The sequence below is a fragment of the Eublepharis macularius genome, chromosome 5, assembly GCF_028583425.1.
Source record: "Eublepharis macularius isolate TG4126 chromosome 5, MPM_Emac_v1.0, whole genome shotgun sequence".
NCBI lineage: Eukaryota > Metazoa > Chordata > Lepidosauria > Squamata > Eublepharidae > Eublepharis > Eublepharis macularius.
This window is the reverse complement of record NC_072794.1, coordinates 131,173,272-131,196,289: the sequence shown is the minus strand read 5'-3', so window position 1 is coordinate 131,196,289 and position 23,018 is coordinate 131,173,272. Positions and strand designations below refer to the sequence as shown.

General features: G+C 42.3%; 1 protein-coding gene across 1 annotated transcript in view; it reads left to right on the top strand.

Moving 5' to 3' along the window:
- Window positions 1-23,018, top strand: part of LOC129330610 (arf-GAP with SH3 domain, ANK repeat and PH domain-containing protein 2-like) — a 58,951-nt gene that overhangs the window by 1,209 nt on the left and 34,724 nt on the right. The window contains exons 2-13 of the mRNA XM_054980714.1: window positions 6,349-6,421; window positions 7,179-7,324; window positions 11,209-11,274; window positions 12,629-12,678; window positions 12,792-12,921; window positions 14,603-14,688; window positions 16,668-16,743; window positions 18,322-18,408; window positions 19,150-19,250; window positions 20,187-20,256; window positions 22,118-22,205; window positions 22,804-22,852. Of these exons, the coding sequence (XP_054836689.1) occupies window positions 6,349-6,421; window positions 7,179-7,324; window positions 11,209-11,274; window positions 12,629-12,678; window positions 12,792-12,921; window positions 14,603-14,688; window positions 16,668-16,743; window positions 18,322-18,408; window positions 19,150-19,250; window positions 20,187-20,256; window positions 22,118-22,205; window positions 22,804-22,852 (1,022 nt within the window). The remainder of the gene's footprint in view (window positions 1-6,348; window positions 6,422-7,178; window positions 7,325-11,208; window positions 11,275-12,628; window positions 12,679-12,791; window positions 12,922-14,602; window positions 14,689-16,667; window positions 16,744-18,321; window positions 18,409-19,149; window positions 19,251-20,186; window positions 20,257-22,117; window positions 22,206-22,803; window positions 22,853-23,018) is intronic.

Genomic DNA, 23,018 nt, shown 5'->3' with positions numbered 1-23,018 from the left:
AGTGAACCTCATTTCACGTGTTCCCCCTCCAATTTTCCATGCACTCGCTCACCCAGTCACACTTCAATTTGCTCCCCATGAGTACATTCATGTGTTTCATATCAGTTCCTCCTCAACTGCTAAAAGTATCCCAGTTTTCCCCTCATCCATTCATTGAACTGCAGATCTTGACAGTTTCTCAGACCTTAGAGAAATGCAAATTTGCAGTTCAAAGGAGCCTGCAGTACTTGTCCATGCAGCAAAAACAGAGTTGAATTGGCACTTTGCCCTTTGAAATCACTTGCAGATGCAGTCATGCAAAGGAAGTTCCCATGAAAGCAGCATTCACGTGCACTGAGCAAGAACAGTCTGCACGTGAATTGAAGACTACACACAATCCTGTACTTGCGCGTCCATAGGCACTTAGTAATGTGTAGAAAGACTCTGTGTGTCTGTGCAAGCCTGGGTTGGCTCCATGGAGAACTCATGAAGGTAGTAACATGTAGAGTGATGCTGAGAGATTCATTCTGTATTTTGACTGGTTTCTTCTCATGGGCTGAAGGGACCCAGAGCAGGTCACATATTTGAGAAAGCATTTCCTAATATACTACTATCTTGTTGTGGCATGATGGCTGGGAAGTAAAATGAGGATTTTATTTATACCTACTCTTGTGCTATCACTTAGTGGTCCAATTCTTTGTACCCAGCATTCTGCCTTGGCAGAGGACTTGCAGGAAAAGTTAAATGTACTTAAACAAGGGGTGTTACTATTTGAGAGTGATGAGCAGCCTCACTGTGCTCTTGCTGTGATTTCACATAAAATCATAGCTGAAGTAACAATAGCCTAATATCTTGTGTTTGAATCAATGCATGCAGTATAAAATAGCAAGCAATTCATCAGATCTTTTTCATTAAACAAAAGAAAAAAATAGGTGGGTGGGTGATATTTCTGGACAGGATGAAAAAACCACCCTACCATTTGTAATAATCTTAAAATAGGAGAAGGAGTCATGCAGCCTGAATTACCCCATGCCTAGTTGAAAAGCAGTTCACAAGCTGTACAAAAAAAGATTTTGGGGTGCTTTTTGTCCCATCTTCTTTGCACGTAGCATTATCTAGCTTAATTCCGTCTGAGACTCCACCTTAACACTATGGCAAGCTGCAGAACTCAACTTTCCCATTATGACCAGAAACATCTTCTCTCACACACCCCCTTTTCTTTTTGTTCTTCTCATCCAACCTAAAGAAAAACTCTTTGCAATCTTAATAAAAGTTATTGTGCTACTGCTACTTTCTAGGCTGGTGCATCTAGTTCTTAAGGAAAACCCTTTCAAAATGCAGGGCTATTGAATTAATCATTTAATTTTCACTCAGACCATAACTTCCAGCCACTTTTGCCCTTCTCACCTTCTCTTTTCCTCCTTTGAAATCTGGTGCATTTGCCTTAAATTTCCAAATACTGGATTCTCCATGAGGGCAAATCCGGAAGCCAAAATACTCAACCATACTTTGTAAAATACAACTTGGCAGACCCTGAAGTACAGCAATGCCTTATTCCCTTGTAAAGTCTGTAAAGATAAAACTAAAGTTAGAAACAGGAAACCATTAAGAAATGTGAATAACTAGGCTTGAAGATCCGGAAACGGAAATGTTGTGTGCAGTAAGGACTCAACAGCAGAAGTGGGAGGCAGTTTCCAAAGCGATGTAATGTGGGAGTGCATAATGGTTAGAGTGGCAGACTAGGACCTGGGACAACTAGGTTTGAATTCTGGCTTTGCCATGGAAGTTCATTGGGTGACCTTGGGTCTGTCACAATTTCTCAACCTAAAGATAACATCAGGAGATGGTTGTCATAAAGATAACATAGAGGGATGGAGAATGATGAGAAAACCTTTTTCGGGTTCCCATGAAGGAGCAAATTGGGATTTTTAAGATGGTTTTTCCCCCTCAAGAAGACCTCACCTACTTATATCAAAACTCTGTGTTTGTGAGTAGTGGTTGTGTGGTAAGGCCATTTAGGTTTTAAAGATCAAGACTAACATCTTGCTTGAATTGGACCTGGAAATAGAAACAATGAAGTTGGCAAAGAACTGGCTGTTTTTCGTTATAACAGGCACTAGTCAACAACATTTCTTGCTGCTATTTTTAAAGCAACTGAAATTCCCAGACCATTTTCAAGGGCAGCCCCACAAAGGGTATGTTACAATAGTTCAATCTGAATATTATCAAGGCATGAGTAACTATGGCCAGTTCTACTTTTTCCAGAAATAGTAATAGTGAACCAACACTAGCTAGTCAAAGGCACTCCTGGCCACCTCAGCCACCTGTTTATTCAATGATAATGATAAAGCCAGAAGCACCTCTAAATTACATACCTGATTTTTCAGGGAGAGTTTAACCTCATCCAGAATAAGTTGTAGAACTATTTCTGCTCAATGTTAGTCCCATTCCACAGCACTCCTGTCTTGTCTGGATTAAGTTTCAATTTGTTCATCTTCAATCATTTGTTTACTACCTTGAGACACTAGTTTAGAATTTCTACTACCTTATATAAAAAGGGAGAGAGGTGGATGTCATTGATATAAAATGACACCTTGCGCAAGATCTCAGGATCATCTCCCCCAGTGACTTCATGTAGCTATTGAACAGCATGAGAGACAAGACAGAACCTCCTCAGACTGCACTAATTGAAAAGTATCTATATAAACAGGGCAAGTGGAAGGCATGAGGGACATTCTGTTCAACTGTAGATAATGTGGAGTCCTTGTTGCCTCTGATGCAAGTGATTTTATTGACTATGTGCCTTGTAAATTAGTCACAGCAAGATGCCAAGAGGTTCCCATTTCCTCCCAGTGGGTTAGATGTAGCAGCTTGAACAGAATTGTGACATAGCACTGTCTGGATGCAGTGGTGGCAAGCTGTCTAGCTACTGTCTTTACCTTAGAAGCAGCTGAAGAAATAAACACTATAACTTAAGTATATCTCACCTCAAAGCCCCAGCATTGTGTCATCTAGCAGGCCGAAGAGGGAAGGAATTCAAGTCATGCTTACCACCTGAATCAGCTTGTTGGTTTTGTTCTATAAACATCTGTGTGCTCCTGAACCCAGAGTTCCCAGTATACTCCCTGTTCGACCCAGGAGAAGGGATCTGGATTTATATGTAATGTGCTCTGTTGTACAAAATTAATGAATCCTTTGTGTCAACACAGACACACTAACCAGAAATAAATCCACCTCACACACTAAACGGGGACTACGAACCTGTTATTAAATAAATACAGGAAGGGTGTGGGTAGTAGTGAGTAGGGCTGCCAGGTCCCCCAGTGGGGGCGGGGGATCTCCTGCTCCCAGCCTCTGCCCCCCTGCTGCCACTCACCTGGCTGGCGGGGGGGGGGGGGATAGGCTCAGGGAATGGGCTCAAGAGGCAAAAAACCTCCCTCCCAGGCCAGCAAGCAACAGGCGCACTCATGCCAGGTGCAATGACATCACTTCCAAAAGTGATACCATTGCACCCGGCAGCAGTCATGCTCCCTGCACTTCACAAGGGCACAAACTGGGCAATGTCATAATGCTATTACTACAGCATGACAATACAAAACCAGGGAAACTAGTGGGGAAGAGAATCAGCACCAGTGTCTTCACCGACACAGCACTGAAATGGAGTCCAAATAAAGGCAGGAAAAAACGAATTACCCAGTGAGACTAGGGAGGGGGATAAAGATCTCTGGGTTGGAGACTTTAAAAAAAAAGAAAGAGGGAATTTGGAGCACCTAATAGATGGGCTGTTGCAATGCTATAATAGTATGTCAATCACTGACTTAAATCACACAGTTCTCTGGAAAAGAATGGGCTGCACTGAAGGACTGGGGCAGGGGGAAATGCAGGGAAATCTGCAGTGTGGAAACCCCTTTGCCCCTGCACACTGGATCAGTAGCTGATGGGGAAACAGTAGCCCAGAGGCATGTGGGAAATCCCTTACTTCTTAAAAACCATAAAAGGCTTGTGTGACAGAAGGGGAAAGGTGCCTTTCCTTGTTGGGAAAACTCCCTTAGATGAAGAGTTACCACCACACAGGGATCCTCTGAGAACCCGCTAAGGTGTCCTTCTAGTGCAGTAGTAGACAAATAAAGAAATAGGGTGTAAACCTGAAAGAAAACCTTATAGAAAACTATGTAGCATCTGTAGCATCTGTACAATCTAGCACACAGGGAACAGATTAAGAGAAATACACTGTAGTAGACAAAGTCAAAAAAGTATTTTCAAAAAGGTTTACTATAAAAGGAGAGGAGGGAAATGGGTGGCAGAATTCCAAAAGAGGTTGAAAAGAGGAACAAAATTAAAATTACAGTGAAGAGCACACAGTACCACAGCACACAGACATTCAAGTAAAAGCCATACAGTCAATTTGACTTAGCTGGTAGTTACATGTTAGTTACTCTGAGGAATCTCCTGCAGCCTATGTGCAGAGCTCTTTAGAGCAACCAGATGACAGAGCTGTTTTCAATCCCTACCCATTACTCTGTGGTTACCAGATTTCATGGCGTTCCAATGGAGACAAAGCAAAATCCCCTTAACCCCAGGTATTTATGGGCAATGGAGTCTGGCCTAAGCTAGCCTCCTTTCTAAGAGTGACTAGCTGATTTAGTTAATCCAACATAAAGCCCCATCTCTGATGTCAACTCTAGTGTTACCATTACCAGTCAGAAAATTACCAAAATGATGGTCTCTTCTATCAAGTAGTTGTAATGGCTCTAAACTACCATAAGAACAATTGTTCCTGTCCAAACTGTCTGAACTGTCTAAAGAGGATTAAGTTTGGTTGGGAATGAATGGGTTATTCCAATGGAAACCCCTGAGACCTAAGATCCCAGACACTCTAGGTGGCAGTCTTGAGCCATATTACAGTTTATGGGATTTTGTCATAGTTTGTTGTTTATCCACAGGAGAGTGTCATCTAGTTCTTTAAATACTCCAAAAAAGGTGAGAATACCAACAAGAAAACTCTACATAGAAGACTGTGCCACCATTCTTTCACTCTTGTAATTTGTTTTTGTTTTCTTTAGTTACATACAATACCATAGCAGCATAGAGTTAGAAGGGGTCTTACATACCATCTAGTCCAACTCCTGCCCAATGCAGGAACAGCCTAAAGCATCCGCAACAATTATTTGTCTTGCTGCTCCTTGAAGACTGCCAACAAAGAGGAACCCATCACATCCCTAGGCAGCCAATTCCACTGCTGAACTACTCTTAACATGAAAACATTTTTCCAAATGTCAAGTCAGCACCTTCCCTCCTGTAGTTTAAACCCACTGTTTTGAGTCCTATCCTCTGTTGCCAACAGGAACAGCTCCCTCCCCTCCCCTAAGTGACAGCCTTTAAATACTTAAAGAGCGCAGTCATGTCTCCCCTCAACCTCCTCTTCTCCAAACTGAACATTCACAGGTTCTTCAGTGTTTTAGTCATAGGGCTTGGTCTCCAGACCTCTGATCATCCAGGTTGCTCTCCTCTGCACCCATTCCAATTTGCCCACATCCTTTTTGAAATGAGGCCTCCAGAACTGCACACAATACTCCAGGTGGGGCTTGACCAATGTAGTATATAGTGGGATAATGACATCCGGTGATTGGAATGTTACGCCTTTGTTAATTCACCCCAAGGTTGCATTCACCTTTTTTGCTGCTGAATCACACTAACTGCTCATATTTAGCTTCCTATTCACCTGTATCCCAAGATCTTGTTCACATACATTGCTACCCAGAAGAGTATCCCTCATCCAGTATGCATACTTTGCATTTTTGTTACCCAGGTGGAGAACCTGACACTTATCCATGTTCAATTGCATCTTATTTAAATCTGCCCACTTTTTCAGCGTATTCAGATCAGATCTCATTGAATTCTATCCCTGTCTTCAAGGGTGTTTGCCATCTAGCTCTAGCACAGCATGCGCGCACACAATGAAAGAGAGCGTGGTTTTGAGTCTGCCTTCATTCATTACGAGAGAACAAGAAAGACTACTATTGATATTGAATTGTAGCCGGCACATATATACCCACATTGCTTTTATTTTTTTTTACCTGACAGATGTAATGGTTGTTAGCATTGTCACCTAGTTAAATTAATTGAATATTTGCAATAGGCAAGAAATCCTTCATCTCCAGTCCAACAATATCATGCTGTAGTTTCCCTTAATGTTGGAGTTTGGGTCAACAGCAAAGTTTTCTGGTAGATTGAAATGTTCTCCTGCTGGTTTCTGAATGTTGCTGCCATTTTTGATGTTAAATATGCCCATTTTGCATGTTGATATCTTTTCTTTTGATGGAGGGAAGAGAAGAGTATAATGTGTGCCTAAGGATCTCTTGCTTTTAGGCCTTGGACTCGGATCGAACAGTTTTGCAAAAAATGAGGAAAGCAGTGAAAGCGGAACATGCAACCGGACAAGGTCAGAGCACAACTGGTTACAACAGAAAGGGGAGGGGCATACTTACAGGGCTGTCAGATCTACGCCCTGAAATGATCCCACTGTCTTTAAGGGCTGCTTAGAATGGTTATTTTCACTCTGTCCTCTCCAAATGATAGAAGTCTCAAACGCCTACAGAGCCTTTTGATAGTGGTGGCCACTCTAGGTACGGCTGACTGAATGACCTGCATCTTGAATAGTCACACCCTGCTTTTGTATGTGTGCAGATCTGTGTGGGCCCATTTCTAAAAATGTCACTTACGGCAAGGCAGGAGTATCCTTGCAGGAAACCAGGACAGTAAAGTGGTGGTTTTCCCTTGTGGTTTAATCTTTTTGAGTGGATTGTATGCAATAAATACACATCACTTTGTTCTCCCAGTTCCCTAAACCGTAAGTCCAAAGTTTAGTTTTCTTTGGATGAGAGGCCAATGGGGACTGTGTTGTTTTTGAAACATCTGTCTGTTTACAATTGTACAAAGCAGAGCATTTGGGGAGCAAATGAATTCCTCAAGCGAACAGCACAACACCTGGTCCTGTATCAGTTTTAGATGTGTTGGTCTGCAGTAGAAGAGCAGGATTTGAGTCCAGGGGCACCCCAAAGACCAACAAGATTTTCAGGGTGTGAGTTTTCGAGAGTCAGAGCTTTCTTCTTCAGATATCTGAAGATACATTCTCTCTTCCCTTCATCTGAAATAAATCTAAATCTCAGAAATGTTCTGACAACATTGTTTCTCTACAGATCTCATTAGCCAGTTAGATGCTCATATTGCAGCTCAGGAGAGATATTCCGGAAACTATCGCAACAATCAGGATGAGAAACTGGCAGAAGCCTTTCTCACTTTTGCTGCATTCTCACGGGAGCTGCTAAATGCTGTCAAGAGTTTGGTATGTAACTAGTCTCACTTTTTATCTGCCTGATAAAGCGGCAATAGGAGCATTGCCCTATGTTCAACTTTCTTTCAAGTCCTAAAGGGAAGTCTAAAAACATTTAATTGCCTAACTCCAAGTGAGGAATTTGGGGAATACAAAAGTCCAGTTCCTAGCTCCATAGTTTTATTACATGATTAAATCACCATGCTACAAGTTTTTAAGTCCAGGAATGTCCCAGGATGCAGGAACCACTCCGATGTGGTTCCTATATGGGGTGAGGTCTGCGGCTCTGGAAGGAGTCTCCATTCCCACTTCGTTTGGATCCTTTGAATGTATAACAGTTAAAGACAGACGATTAGGTGATACAGTGTTGCACTAAAAAAATCCATGGAGTAATTAAAAGGGTAGATATCACTTATGCTCTGGGACTGGTTACTTGCTATATCTGAGACTAGAAGGACCGAGGCTGTTTCCACACTACTCACCTTCAATTGGAACACCAATGTTGCGAACAAAACCTGGAAGATAGCGTTTTCTCGCACGAGTTTTGTGCAATGTCGCACAAAATTCGTGCGAGAAAACGCTATCTTCCGCGTTTTTTTCGCAACGTTCCGCGGCGTTCCAATTAAAGGTGAGTAGTGTGGAAACGGCCCCTATTGCATAGTGATGCTGAAGCTGCCTTGTATGGCTGGCATCATGGCATGTGTTGTGTCTGTCCTTCATGCTAGACATCAGAATAAAGGCACAGCATAGATGGGAGTACAGTTTAATAATTCCGGTTCTTTCTCTGTGTTGAGAGGCAGTGACAACAATTACTTCGTTTCTGCCTGTTCCTGTCCACACTAAATCCTGGAGTGGACTTTGGCAGTCTAAAACATGGGCCTGGGTTAAAAGAAAAAGGTTGTCAAAAACACCACATCATGATCTGGAGTTCTTTGTTCTGTGTGCAGCTTTCAGCTTATGGATTTGCTGTTCTTTGCTAGAATAGGTTGGCAATAGCAGATCTAGCAGATGACCTCTGGGTGTCTTCTGACTTGATGTTTTACTTGTAATATTTTCACAGACCAAGGAAAAGAACTGCTCAAGAAAAAAAATCTGTTTAACATTAGCAGATCCACCAGAGACCTGCCCCAAATTTTTCATGGCTGTCCAACTAGGTCCAGACCTGAGACAGCTAAAAGAGAGGATGCAAAGACATGTTACGCTTTACGTGAATTTGCCACAGGAACTTGTAGCCACACTGCAACTGCAAGTCCCTGGTGGCAACTCCTGTCTAAAAGCACAGCAGGGTCTGATTCAGTTCAGCACCTATGACTTGGGTGGAGGAGCTCCTGCCTTTCTTCCTAACCATACTCTGGAACAAAATGACCCAGAAGCTGAAGGGGGGGATATTATTTGCCCCTTCAGGAGGCTGCACTTGCACTGAATAATATAGTATGCGGCTTAGCCCAAAGAGGGAGACACATAAGTAAACTTGGGTTGGAAGGAACCGATGCAGATTCAAGTATAGTAGAACTATTCGAAAACATGAGGCAGATGTTTGAACATTTATATTACTCTGGCATTTAATACGCAACAGAACACAGTATTTTAGGGTTGCCAATCTCCAGCCTGGGCCTGGCCAGATCTCCTGGCCAACTGATCTCCAGATGGCCATGATCAGTTTTCCTGGAGAAAATTGTTGCTTTGGGGGGTAGACTCTATGGCATTATACCCTGCTGAGATACTTCCCATCCACAAACCCCGTCCTCCCCAGACTCCACCTGCCAAATCTCCATGGATTTTCCAGTCTCGAGTTGGCAGTCCTACTCTGTTTCCTCAGCTTTTACCTTCTCAAACAGACAGACTACATGTAGTTGAGAATTAGAAGGTTTTAATCAGGGTACTTGCTTTTACTTCAATGGTTTACACAATAGAAAACAAAAGAGTGTCAGTAAGAAGCACTGTAAAGCAGCAGATTTGGTCTGGGTGATGGCTTAGGATTTTGAAGCAGTACACTGAATATTGCTTTGGGACTGGCACTGCCAGCCTGTGTGCTGATGTCATCATGACCCCTCTGCCCAGCCCTCAGATCAGGCCAGTGACTTCGACTTAGAGGGCCCAGAGGATGAGCCTGAGGACTAGCAGGGCTTGGGAACTGGGAGATCCAGCATGTTCAGGGAGGTCCTCCTGATGCTGCAGAGGCACTGACTGAACATGCCCTACCGGTGCCAGAGACCACCCTGCCAGAATCTGCAATTGAGTCCTTGCCACCTGCCCCAGAGGTCACCACTAGGCCAAACATGGACCCAAGCCCATAGTCCCTCAGAATTTTTCCCACACCACAGGAATGGCAACTGTGAAAGGCCCAAGCAAAGAGGCCGCGAAGGAGTCAGTATACAAGGCTGGCTGGTACTGTATCACTTACCTGCAGACTTAGAACGTCCTCACAGGATCCTGGCCAGATCACAGCACAGCCTCCTGAACTCCCGCTCCTGCCAGCAACTGTGTTGCTGGATCAACCAGGCCACTAGGCGTAAGTCCTGTATTCCGGTTCCAGGCTCCAGCTGCAGCTCCAGTCTTCCTGCTGCGTCAAACTCCCAAGCCTTGCCAACCTAGCCAGCAGCCCTACTCCCAAGGAGCCCTGACCAGACTAGCCTTCAGAGTGGAGGACAGCTGGCTTCTGCATTCCAACCATGTCTAGTCAATCTGTTAATTGGTAATATTCCTTAATTGCCAGTGCTGTCTTCTGGGAAGCAAGCCCAACCTGCAAAGGATAACCTGAACATTTCTCTAGGGGTGTGCCTTCTGGAATTCCTGAGCCTAAAATATACATGAAAATCACTGTTTTGGGTTGTTACTCTGATTTTCCAGAACAGTTATTCAAATATAGGATTCTTTGGCATTACAAAAAAAAAATACATCCACCTAAAAAATCCATGTCATTTTTTGGGGTTTGGGTGCTTAGCAGCAGCAGCAGCAGCAGCAAACATCTTTTTTTCTTTGATTCTCTGAATTTCCCAGGAAGTGGCCTGGGGAAGAAAGCTCCCAACTGGTGCAAGCCAGACACAGGGCCCAGCAGCACGGAGGTTCTGCCTTGTTCCTTCTCCCGTTTCTCCTTTGTGGGGACAGAGCCCTTGGCTCCTGTGCAAGTATGATGGCTGGGGGCACCTAGAATTGGACTTCTTGATCCAATTCACTTGAAACTTGGCTGTTTTTTAGTAGACAGGTAGCACTAGTTCCCCTGAAATTTTGGTGTCATTTGGTTGAAAAAGAGCCACCCTCTAGGGAATAAAGCCAGAGCTGCAGTTCTCCTTCCCTCTCTCCTTCCTCATGTTGTGAAAGGAAGTAAACAGACCACAACAAGGAAAGGAGGCAAACACAGAGTTTCAGCAGAAAGCTAAAAAAATACTGTCAAGTCACTGTAAGAATAGGAAAATGAAATGAATGCAGACAGTTATTAATGCTGGTGGCTGGCCAGCAGTCTCTTGTTAGGCTGCTGCTTGACCACCATCCCTCTCTGCCATAGGAAGCAGTAGAGAGAAGGGTTCCTGTATGGAGAGACACCTACACTGGGGGTCTGTTCAATCTGCTTGAAATGAAGGGAGTTTTATATTAGAGGGAGAACTATGTTCTGTGCACCATTTTATTTACAAACAGTTGCTCCAGACCATCAAATACATCCCCCATCAAAACTGGAAACTGAAAATCCCCATGGATTAGAATCCCAAACCACTAATGTCCAACCCCAAAATCAGCAATCATGGTAAAATTTCCCCCCTGAATTCTATATCTGAAATTCAAAAGATTTCCCCCCCCCAGAGTGCATCCCTACCTTTCTCTACTCATGGAAGAGACAGCATGAAACAATATGAAGTAACCCTGAATGCTAACAGTATACTGAACCTTCTTCTTTCTAGTTGCAGAGTTTATCTCAAAACATTAATTTTCCCCTGGAGTCATTGATCAAGGGAGATTTCAAAGGGGTAAGTAGGCACTGAGGAAGTTATAATTCTCCCTTATGTGATGCTGGTGAAGCTGGACAGGATTTTGTCCTGCTATGAAGATTATAAATTCTGCTTAAATTCATCTCACTTTTTGTCTCATTTCAGCTCATGGTAGCATCTCATACCCTTGGGAAATCTATCAGCTCTTTCTTTGGTCAAGATAACAAACTTCTAAACTGCTCCCCTGGTTTAATTTATTCTAGCCTCTTTCAGATACATTAACTATATAAAGTTATCTCAGGGATGGATTGATTTTCACAGGACAGAATTCACAGAGTATGAAATGCTGTGGACCTCCGTCTCAACTCCTCAGCTCACTCAGTCATATGGTACTTTGTGTTGTTCTCTCTTCTCAAGCATATTGTTCCTACTCCAGATTAGGACCATGGTGTGGTGCAGAAGGGGCTTGAGAAACAGTCCAGGGAAGGAACTCTCAGCTTCATGGCTGTGATTTTCTGTCATGGGTCAAGTAAACCTTCCAGAAATTGGAACGCTTTCTGCATTTTGCCACTATTTTGATCCAGAGTGAGAACAGCATGTGTGGGGGAAGAGAACATGCAAGGAACAAATAACTGTGATGGACACAGGTTGATTCCAGTGTTCCCACTCCATGACCTCTGTCTTGTGGAAATCATCCCTTATATCAAATCATTTTCATCTGTCTAGCTCAGTCCAGTATGTTATGACCAGCATGGCCCAGCAAGGGGCTACAACACTTCCAGGTGTGTCCAGGCCTTCCCCAGCCAGTTTGCATGGAGATCCAGACATCGGTGATGTAGGGTCAGGGAGAGGGCTATCAGTCCTGCACAGATTTGTGGAGTGATGCATGGAGAAGGTTGAGTTTCAGGAAGAGGTAACAGAACTGCCACCTGATACTCTAGGAATTTCCCCTAATTTTCTTCATCATAGAAACTGGGGACATTCTCTCTCCCCATGTTTTTTCCTGCTCAAGGACAGGGGCTTGAGGGTGGGGGTCAGGGGAATACTGCCAGCTGGCAAATGGTAAGTCTTATTAGTTAAGAGTGGCTCCACAGCTGAAGAAATTGGCAGCTTATTTCCTTTAAACATCCTGCCATGTTTACAGTTATAGTAGCTAAAGGAGAATTTTTAATCAGAATTTTTCCTGTTCTAAAAACAAGCTTTCCATTTTTTCAATGGAAAAGGCCATGTCACAAATTAAAAATCTGTTTTCAAGCAATTCAGAGGAAAGACACAAGTGCCCCGGGTAAGGGTGGGGTGCCCTCTGGCTACGCCTGGGCTGCAGTCCTGGATGGATAGCAGCTCTAGAACATAACAAGGACCCTGTAAATTAAGTGACTTTGTCTCTTAACAGGACTTTAAGAAGCCTTTTGAGAAATCTTGGAAAGACTACGAGAGCAAAGTGTAAGTTGGCTCAATGCTCTCTTTTCCAGTTAGCTGATTAATTGCTGCTTTATTCTGAAACTGTTTCTAGTGAAATAAATAGTTAATGAATATTGTTCTTTTCTTTATTTGAGCACGAAGATTGAAAAAGAAAAGCGAGAGCTGGCAAAACAGTACGGGATGGTGCGAACTGAGGTTATGGGTGGTGAGATTGCTGAGGAGATGGAAAAGGAGAGAAGGATGTTCCAGTTAAACATGTGTGAGGTAAGGCAGGGGACTAATGGGGTTTCTTCACACATGACTATTTAATTAACAGTTATTTAAAATATTTATATCCTGCACTCTCAGTTTGGAACTCATAATGCAGCTTACAACTACAAAAGAATTTTTAAAATTTCTAAGATTACAGAATATACCAAGATAACAGCAGAAATATATAACCTGTTTCTCAGTGAAATAGCGACCTTCTTCTCTCTCCCTCCCCTTCTGTAGGAGTGGGCACTGACATAGTTTGGGAGGGAAGGGCCACGTAACAATTGGCCACACAGGTTGATGGAAGGGCCATTGTTTCTTCTCCCTTTCTTTTTTCAGAAAGGCTGGTTGTTGGTGTTTTCTGGTGGACAGATTATAAAGAGGTGGCTAATTATGGGCTTCCTATCATGTGCATATCACCTGATGGTATACAACATGCTCCATATGGTTTCTGTATATGGTTTGGAAAATCGTCCAATAAACATAAACTGAAAGGAAGCAAACTGAAAGGAATTTGCCAAACTGGGCAGCTGATGAGGTCCAAACCTCCCAGCAGAGCCCACTGCCACTCTCTCCCTTGCCCACGCAGCAGCACCTGGCCCACCTGCACATGCTGTCCAGCATCACCAGAGAAAGGGCATGCTGTTGATGCATGTAGCTAGGGGCATGGGTGGGAGGAGGGCTCTCAGGTAGGCTTGTCAGGTTCCTGCCAATGGTGGGCAATCATCCAGCAGTTATAGCCTTTGCCTCCTGATCACTGGCAATCAGCTGGAAAAGGCAGACCACCCAGAAATTGCTTGTTATCGGTGGAGGCTGGGAGGCAGACCAAGGAAATGATCACAAGCATGCCTGTGTCCCCAACTGATGATGTCACTTCTGGGGTGACTCAGAAGCTAAAGCATTGTATCAGGGCCTTTCCTTAAGAGTTGGCTTAAAATAGAGCAAAAACTCTATGTTTTGGCTTGATTCCTAAAGAATCAGCCTTGGTGCAACGCCATTGCTTCTGGGTCACACCAGAAGTGACATCATCAGCAGGTAATGAATCTGTCACCATCTCCCACCAGTTGCCAGAGGGGACCAGGCAACCCTACTCACAGGGGAAGGAAGTATGTGTGACAGCGGGGAAGGCCACACCTGCCCGTGAGCAGATGGATGAGAAGAAGTTAATTGGGGGTGATAGGAGGGAGGCAGCCCCAAGCGCTCTCTGCCCAGGGCCCCCCAAACTTTACAGTGGGGTTTTTTTTTTGGTTATATGGCCCACAACAATCAGATCCACTTATTTGTCAGTTCTGGCCCCCATTCAGCTTCAGTTTTTTAATTCTGCATTTGAGGGAATCAAACCAAAATGATGGCTGGACTAGAAGAATGCCCTGTATCTGCGACAATACTATTTATATTTTGAATACAACATTTATTTCATTCAGTCTTTACTTGGCAAGGTTCACAGAGGTCTGCAGCTTTCACTTAGTTCATGCATTGATAAGTCAGTGAAAGCTGTAGTTTACAAAAGAAAATTTATGCCATACTTTAATTAAGTGCATAATTTGTGGGAGGGAAAACTATTTTATACAAACCAGAAAGAATGAATCACTGCAGAATATTTGTTAGCTGTCAAAGGCACAAGAGAGACAAACAATATTTGAAAAGAAAATTTAGACTCAGCAAGTCAACACTTGGTGTGTTTTTCTTCCAGTATCTAATTAAAGTGAACGAAATTAAAACCAAGAAAGGGGTTGACTTGCTGCAGAACAACATCAATCACTGCAATGCCCAGTTCACGTAAGTGCAATCTGCCTCCTATGTTGTTGTGCCTCGACTCAAACTAATATATTGCAGCAAGTTGTTAATTCATCTTGTTAGTTCATTTTTCATGTTTTGATTTTTCAATATGTGCTCTCGCTCTCCAGTGAACATTTTTCTTCTTTTAAGGATTAACAAGCTTTTTCTCCCCTAGCAAGAGTTCCCCTGCCCCATAATGTTTGCTCTGCAATGCCACTGCTGCAGGATTTAGCACAACTGTAGCATTAAGTGGAAAGCTCTTCCTAACGCCCTGCCCATCCCTCCCCCGGTCCCAAATCTTTTCAGACAAGCTCTAATGGAATCCCTGTTCCAAAACATTCTAGCTTTTTAAAAGTAATTGGTTGCCCTTACTTTAAAACAGCGCACTAGGGGAAATTGCGTGTTTTCCACATGGAAATATTAGTTTCCCTGTTGCTGCTAAGACTGCTAACAAAGCCCAGTACCAACAGAACCTCCACATGGCAGACTTCCCCAAAATTTCCCTGCACCATTTCCTAGCCAGTGGCCACCACCACCACCACCACCAGGGTTTTTCTAGTTTTTTTTTAAAACCAGCAATTGAATATTGTTATATCATTATAATGTTATAACAATCACATTCTCTAAGCTCTCCACTTTTATTTTTTTTAAAAAAAGTCTCTAGCTCTTTTCCTTGTGGAGATAAGCTTTATATCTCTGTAACACAAGGGGAATAGAGCCTCACATGACATTATTATTATATTATATTGTGGGTAAGGCCATTTCCACATGGCCTTAAAGGAATGGCACACTAACAATGCTGGTGACGTCGCTGTTTGCAAAATGGATGCAGGCCATTTTGCTTCCATTTTTTCCACGTTGTTTCTGGGAGCACAGGAAATGCATTCCTAAAAAAGGCACTGAAAAAAATGAAGCCAGGTGGCCTGCAACCATTTTGCAAACGGAGATGTCTGGATTCATGAGGAAAAGCTGCCAGCGTTCGGTGAGTGGGCTGTCCCTTTAAGCATGTGTGAAAACAGCCTAAGTGGAAAAATCCTACTTTCCAAAAGCATTGAATCCAAGGCAAATAACTGGTGTGAAAACAGCCTAGACAGCCAAACCCTGAACAACAGTATAAGAATTCAGGGATTCAGACATGTTAGAATGTCTACTTAACATTGACATCCTCTAGGTTTGGTTTACATATCTCTCAGAATTACAACTGCTGATCTCCAGATGTCAGAGATCAGTTCTCCCAAAGGAAATGGTTCCTTTGGAAAGTGGATTATATCCTGCTGATTATATCCTCCCCAAACTCTGCCCTCCCCAGGATCCACCAGGAATTTCCAAAAAAAGAATTGGCAACCCTACGAAATGCAGGAGAATGAGGTGCAGAATGTGTTGTATTACTTCAGATGACATATGAAGGATACTTTATTTGAATGCTCCCTCATATAAATAAGTGTAAGAAAATACAATTCTCCTGCTGTGCTTATTTTCTGTCTGCAGGGAGTTTTGCACATAGAAGAGCATTAAAGACGTGCTTCCCCCTCCTACACCTGAAATGGTGCAGCCTGATAATCCTGTTTTATTTATTTATGTCATTTATAGTCCACCTTTCTCACTGAGACTCAAGGCGAATTACACAGTATGAGATTAGTACAATCAGTATCAAGTACATTTCAATACAGTATCAAGGACATTTCCATAAACAATGTCATAAGGTAAATAAATACAAGTTTAAAAGACAGTCTTTTACCACCTCATTTGCCTGTATGTGTGAACCTGAATGAAAATGGGAAGTTCATAAGGAAGTCCCCAGTCACACCCACACACATATCTGGCACGGGTAGACTGTCTTTGAACATGGAGAGTCTATTTCTACCCACTGAATTTATCTAATTTAGAAAGTCCTCTTGGCCCATACTGAGATCACAGAACTACATCTAAACTAGAAAGATTATTTTATATTTGTGTCACAATATATTTTTTTCGATCAGTTTTTTCCAGATATGTTTAAAGGCTACAGAGAAGCATAAAGAGTTTATCGAGAGTCTTGTCCCTAAGCTTCATAGTGTAAGCATTCTTCAAATTCATAAAACATGAAAGAATAACACAATCAGGCGGGGGCGGGCACCAGGGTAAATGCTAAAGAAACAGTATGGAACCACTGAACAATAAAGGTATTCTCATAAGTACTTTTCAGGTGTTATACAACATTGATGCTAACCTTACAACTATGGCCAATATAATTGCCCTAAACCATTTCAATACTGGCCTGATCTTTATCCTTTTCAGTAACAGATATGTAATTGTGTTATTTTAAAGTGTCTTATGATATACAATAATCTTCAGACAAACTAATAGAAATCAGTACTATTCTCATGGTGACATGGGACATGATCCCTTCTGGGTTGAGCTTCAGACTTAAGTAAATTTCTAGTGGGTAATGGTTGGCTTACTGTAGTGCAGATACTTCAGAAGGGAGATAGAAAGAAGGAATAGATTCTATCGGGATTGCTGGTGAGTCCCTCATCTTCACCCATACTCACAGACCTGTCCTCTCTCCTAAAGAGATTGTGCCCGTGTTTTTCTAACACCCCGAAATTGTTTATATCAGCAATGTCCTGTGAACCTGACCCTCAGCAATTTCACCTGGCTTCTGGAAATCTTACCAAATTTGAGCCAAGATTTGGTAAAATTTTTGCCTGAGTTGGTTTATAAGGCAAAGACTATTTTTTTTAAAGTATAAAATATTCTATGTTACATCTCTCTTCAGGTGTATTTAATACCACAGAGAAAACTATGTGCAATTTATATACATTTTACTATATTAATATCTCATACATGTTCTCAAAAAGAACAAATACTTTCAACCTGCTTCTTTATTTGATCATTTGGAAAGCAAATGTGCTGGCTTTAATAGGTGCTCGGCTTTCTGGTTTATAGCATTTAAGCAGAGTTCAGCACCAGAAGCCAGGGGGCAAGAATTTGGAGAGATTAAACTTGACAGTGAAGCTTTTCCCGTCATCTCTCAGTTAAACAGATTTTGTAACACAAGAGAATTCAGTGCTGTAAAAAATATTAATCACATATGAAATTGGGACTCCCTATCTCTCCTAAAATGTGGTCAGGACTTTGGCTGAAAGGTACAGTTCCTGAGAATTTTATTAAAATTCAATGGAAAGCAATATTACCTGCTAACTCTGCATATGTATTTTTCATTGAAATGGGTTTCCTGTTGAAATCACTGAGAAATTAAAACAAATGAATGTAGTAACAAATGAGTTGTTTGCAAGCAAAATCAAAATGAAACAAAAATGCTCACCTATTAATAGATGATGCTTGAATTACAAAGAAACCAAGCCTCTTGTTCAGATTCCTCCCCCACCCACCCCATACCAGAGCAATTATACAAAAACCCATGCTGAAACTTGAAAACATCTGGGCCAGGGTATCCCAAAATTTGTTTGTAAGTTGCAGTTAACCTCAGATATTTAGCTTGTGTTTAAATAATGGGAGCTTGATACTTCCTGTAGATGTGGAAAGTGGGGAATGCAAAGGGGAGGTAAATGCCTACAAGAAAGATCTAGCAGTAATCACAAACAACTCCTTTGCTTTGTTTGAAAGAATATTTGGCGCAATGTCTTTCAGATGAAGACACAGCAGGAGGAGGAGAAGAAGCAGCTGTCCTCCCTTCGGGATCAACTCAAAGCAGCACTGCAGCTGGACCTAAAAGAGGTAAACCAGGGCAATGTTGCTACTAAGCTCTAGGTTCTTCTCGGGGGCTAGAAGAAACAATATCAGAATGAGAACCTGGAGTGCAATCTCTGTGTGAAGTACAATGCCCACCATGCTGCTGTAGTGGAATCATAGTCTTACAAAGAGGGTTCAGACTTCTCATCATAGAGGGGGGAAAGCTGATGTTTGGTCAAAGGAGTAATGAAAATGGCTTCCTGGATCCTTTTGGGGGGAGGTTGGGGGTTGGAAGAGCAGCATGCATGTTGATCCCTCTAGATCATGAATAGCTTTTGTGGAATCCAATGGTGAATGTTGCCAAACAGGGGCCGTTTCCACACAGCTTACCTTGTTCTGAAAAACAGTGAAATCTCGTGTGAAATCTCACAACAAAACACTGTTATCGTGTCTTCTTGCACGATAACAGCGTCTTCTCGCGCGATTTCATGCAATAACAGCGTCTTCTCGCACGATTTCATGAGAGATTTTGCTGTTTTCCGGAACAAGGTAAGCTGTGTGGAAACGGCCAGGGATATAGGAGCTATTATGGCAGATTAGGCCAGAAGGAATTCTCTTCTTTCACAAAAGCTGCCAATGAACGAGAATAAACTATATGTTTGGAATCATGTTAAGGAAGTATTCCTCCAGCATATATATGGGTGTGTGTTTGCACCCCTGTCCATTAGAAATGTTCTTAAGAAAAGCAAGCTGTTGTCAGTTGGTCTATTTATTTTTGTCTAATAGAATTCTGTTAGCAAGCCACTGAGATACAGCATGCACCAGCTGCAGGGAAATAAGCAATACGGCACAGAAAAATCAGGGAGCCTTTTTAAGAAAAGTGATGGGTAAGTGAACATACTCCAGACTTACCAATTTCATATGGTGATCTTGACAAAATCACAAAAGATGATATATTTAATAATGTTTTGTACTTCAGGTTGCCAGATTTCCACACACACCCACCCCAGCACAGCTTTCTTTGCCCTTAACAGCTTCACAGCAAACATTCCATGCTTCCTGAACCACTGCTGGGAAAAGAGGTGACTGTCCGCATCTAGGGTTGCTAGCATCCAGGTGGTGGCTGGAGATCTCCCAGAATTACAACTGATCTCCAAGTCACAGAGATCACCCTGGAGAAAATGGCTACTTTGGAGGGTAGACTCTATGGCATTATATCCCATTGAGGCCCCTCCCCTCCCCAAACTCCACACTTTCCAGGCTCTACCCCCAAAATCTCCAGGAATTTCCCAACCTGGATCTGACAACCCTATCCATAGCTCTTAAAGGCACCAGCTCTACCACAAATAATTTGGCAGCCAGATTTTTTTCAAGTTTTCATTGCTCACATTGATAGGTTTTAAATATATTTATTCTTCGAAAAAATGGCATCCTGGGCTAACCTATGCAGCTTGTTTAATATGAGTTAAAGAGTGCAGTTGTAGCAAGTGCTAAGCAAGAAGTTTGGGCTGGCTCATATTAAGGCATTTCTACAGATTATCATGCATTCAAAAATATACCAGCTAATACTTAGAAATATGCTATTTTAGACACTTAGGAATATGTTGTTTGTGTTTTAAAAGTTGTTTGTTTCTCCGACGCTGGGATAGGGAGTTTCAGCTGCACCCATAGTTCTTTCCCACATGTGCATACCTCTGTGCTGGAAATTGTCCTAAGTTGTACTTCCTTGCCCTAATATTATGCCAGCAGGTTGGTTCTCTCATGTAAGGCTTTGCCTTTTTGGCTTCCTGTTAAAAAGCATATGTTTTACTTCTGAATTTCAGCTTAAGAAAAGTGTGGCAGAAGAGAAGGTGCACAGTCAGGAATGGCTATCTTACCATCTCACACAGCACGGTATCCATCTTATTTCATAATAAAACATGTTTGGAACTGATAGGTTTGACAAATCCTGAGAAGAAAGGCTTTAAACTATAAATGATTATTAGGGTACTTCCACACGTTGTCTTCACCACCATAGTGTGAAATATAAAAGCAAAACAGAAAATATCCCGTGAATCAAAATACTTACTATCCCAGGGAATCTGTGCACAGATATTACATGTGGAGAAGTAAAATCAGTGAACTAACCCCACGCACCTGCAGTTTTCATGTGTGAGGGCGGGGGCAGGAGCCTTTCCTCCCCCTGTGGTGCTGTTCTGAGTCCATTTGAGCACTCTTTTTTTTCTTTTTGAAGCAGTTCCCCACAGCTGCCATGTGACTGTGCGGAGCACATTCAGGGTCTCCAGACCCAACTCTTTAAAAACTTGCACGTCTAGCTTGATGCTCAAGCAAGTGCATGCTCATGCAGAAAAGTATCGTCTAGAGGCACTCTAAAAGCTGCCGTTTCTGGATCGGCTTTCACTTTTTGCTGCTCACTATTAGCAGGTTTGGACTGGCACAGGAATCAGATAATGAGGAATCAGATAATGGAGGGTCTGAACAATCCTTTTTGTTATAGTTGTGTTTGGAAAAATGCTTTAATGGGGAAAAGCTTCCAAAATGTGTTTCCCGGTTGTTCACATAAAAATAGTGACCTATGAAGGCATTACTCATTGGGAAAAGGAAAGAGAAACCAGGGTGGCATAGCATTACGAAGTTAGTTTATGATCCTAGAAACCAGGGTTTTAGTTCCTGTTTTCCCATAAAGCTCATTGGGTCCCCTTGGGCCAGTTACAGCCTAATCTACCTTATAAGGCTGTTGTGAAGGCAAAAGGGAGGAAGTCAGAACAGTGGACACGCCATCACCCTGAAATTCTTGTAGGAAGGATGGGAGTGAAATGAAATAACTGGATACAAGGGAACAGAGATGGGAGGCAGCTATTTTCTTCAATTTTGCTCTTTCTATCCAATTTCTTGAGCTCTTGAGAAGCTGGTGAATCTGGAAATAAGGAACTGGAAACTCAGTCTGCCCTTTTGAACATTATACAATCCATATATTCTGCTATGATTTGTATATAGAAGATATCTGTTCAAAAAAGAACCCTAAAGATAGTAGAAGTCTGGAAGACAGTAGTAATTCATTTTACTACTACTAAGTCAATTCACAGAAATAAGACTATTATACTATCAAAATTAACCTAACTAAATTGGGAGCCAAGCAGGGCTCATTTCGAGGGGGGAAGTGCCAGAACACAGTTCCAGCAGTTCCCCAAAAGAGGTCACATGTCAGGTGGCCCCTCCCACCTGACTCTCAGCCATTTGGGGCCTGTTTCATCCTGGATTGGGGCTGAAACGGCCCGGATCGGGCCGCTGATGGGTGGTGGATCACTCTCCTGCTCAGCAGCGGCCCGATCCTGACCATTTGGGGCCATTTTCAGCCCCTTTTTGCCATTTTGGGCCCAATTTCAGCCCTGAATGGCCAGGATTGGGTCCAAAGCAGCCAGAATAGGTGATGCCAGGGGGTGTGGCATATGCAAATCAGTTGTGCTAAGGAAACATTTCCAGTGATGTCAAGGGGCGTGGCATATGCTGATGAGTTATGCTAATGAGTTCCTCCAGCTCTTTTTCTACGAAATGACCCCTGGAGCCAAGGTAACCTTGTATGCTCTGGGCAGGGGCCTTGACCTTCTATATGAAGTGACACTGTCATCTCTATCCTGTGGTTGGGTATTTGAAAGTATGTCCTATTTGATTCAGTGAGACTTACTCCAAAGTAAGTGTGCATGGGGTTTCAGCCAAACACTGTGAAAACAGATTCATTCTTTTTACCAACTAGCTAAATCGGCCTCCAGTGAAGCTGAATTTACTCACTTGCCAAGTGAAGCCAAATGTGGATGACAGAAAATGTTTTGATCTTATTTCACGTAAGTCCCTATCAATCCATGTACATTCCCATTTTCTTAGGAAGAGTTTGAAAGAGCTGCTGGTTTCTATGATGCTTCCTAAGTGACAGGTGAAATCTATAGACCCTTGTAGTGGTGTAGAGTTAGAAAGTGATGTCTTGAATTGTGGCTGTTACTGTATTATCGTTGTGGGTCCCCAAATAGTCTCTCTCACCTAAAAACTGAGGTCATAAAATAATCCCATTATAGGTATTTTCAGTAAAATCTGCCAGGATTGTGTGTAATTAAACATTGAAGAGAAAATATAACAAAATCAAATAATTCTATAAAGGATAAATACAACAAGCCTCAAGTTATTGTAAACAACAAAGCTGAGAGAGACATGACTGACCTAAAATGTAACCCTAAATACAAATTCCACTGACGTGTTAGATTTACTGTCATGTAAACTTGGGGGTCACATGTATAGTACGTTACATTCTCAGAATCAAATATAATCTACTTCTAAATCTGTGCCTGCATTTGTCAGAGTTGCTGGTTTCTAAGAAGCTAGGCTATACAATTTCTGGTATATTATTTTCTATTCTGCTATTATTTCAAACTCATCTTTCCCCAACAGATAACCGAACATACCACTTCTTGGCAGATGATGACCAAGAATGCACAGCGTAAGTTATTATTATTTGGGAGCAAAATTATTACTTGGGAGCAAAAATACCTTTTTGAACTGCAGAGCTGAAAAGAATATTCTAAAGCATCTCTCTTTCAAAACTGCAGTCATGTCTGCACAACTTGTGACTCACCAGGAAAATTCAGCGGCCCAGCCTGGTATAG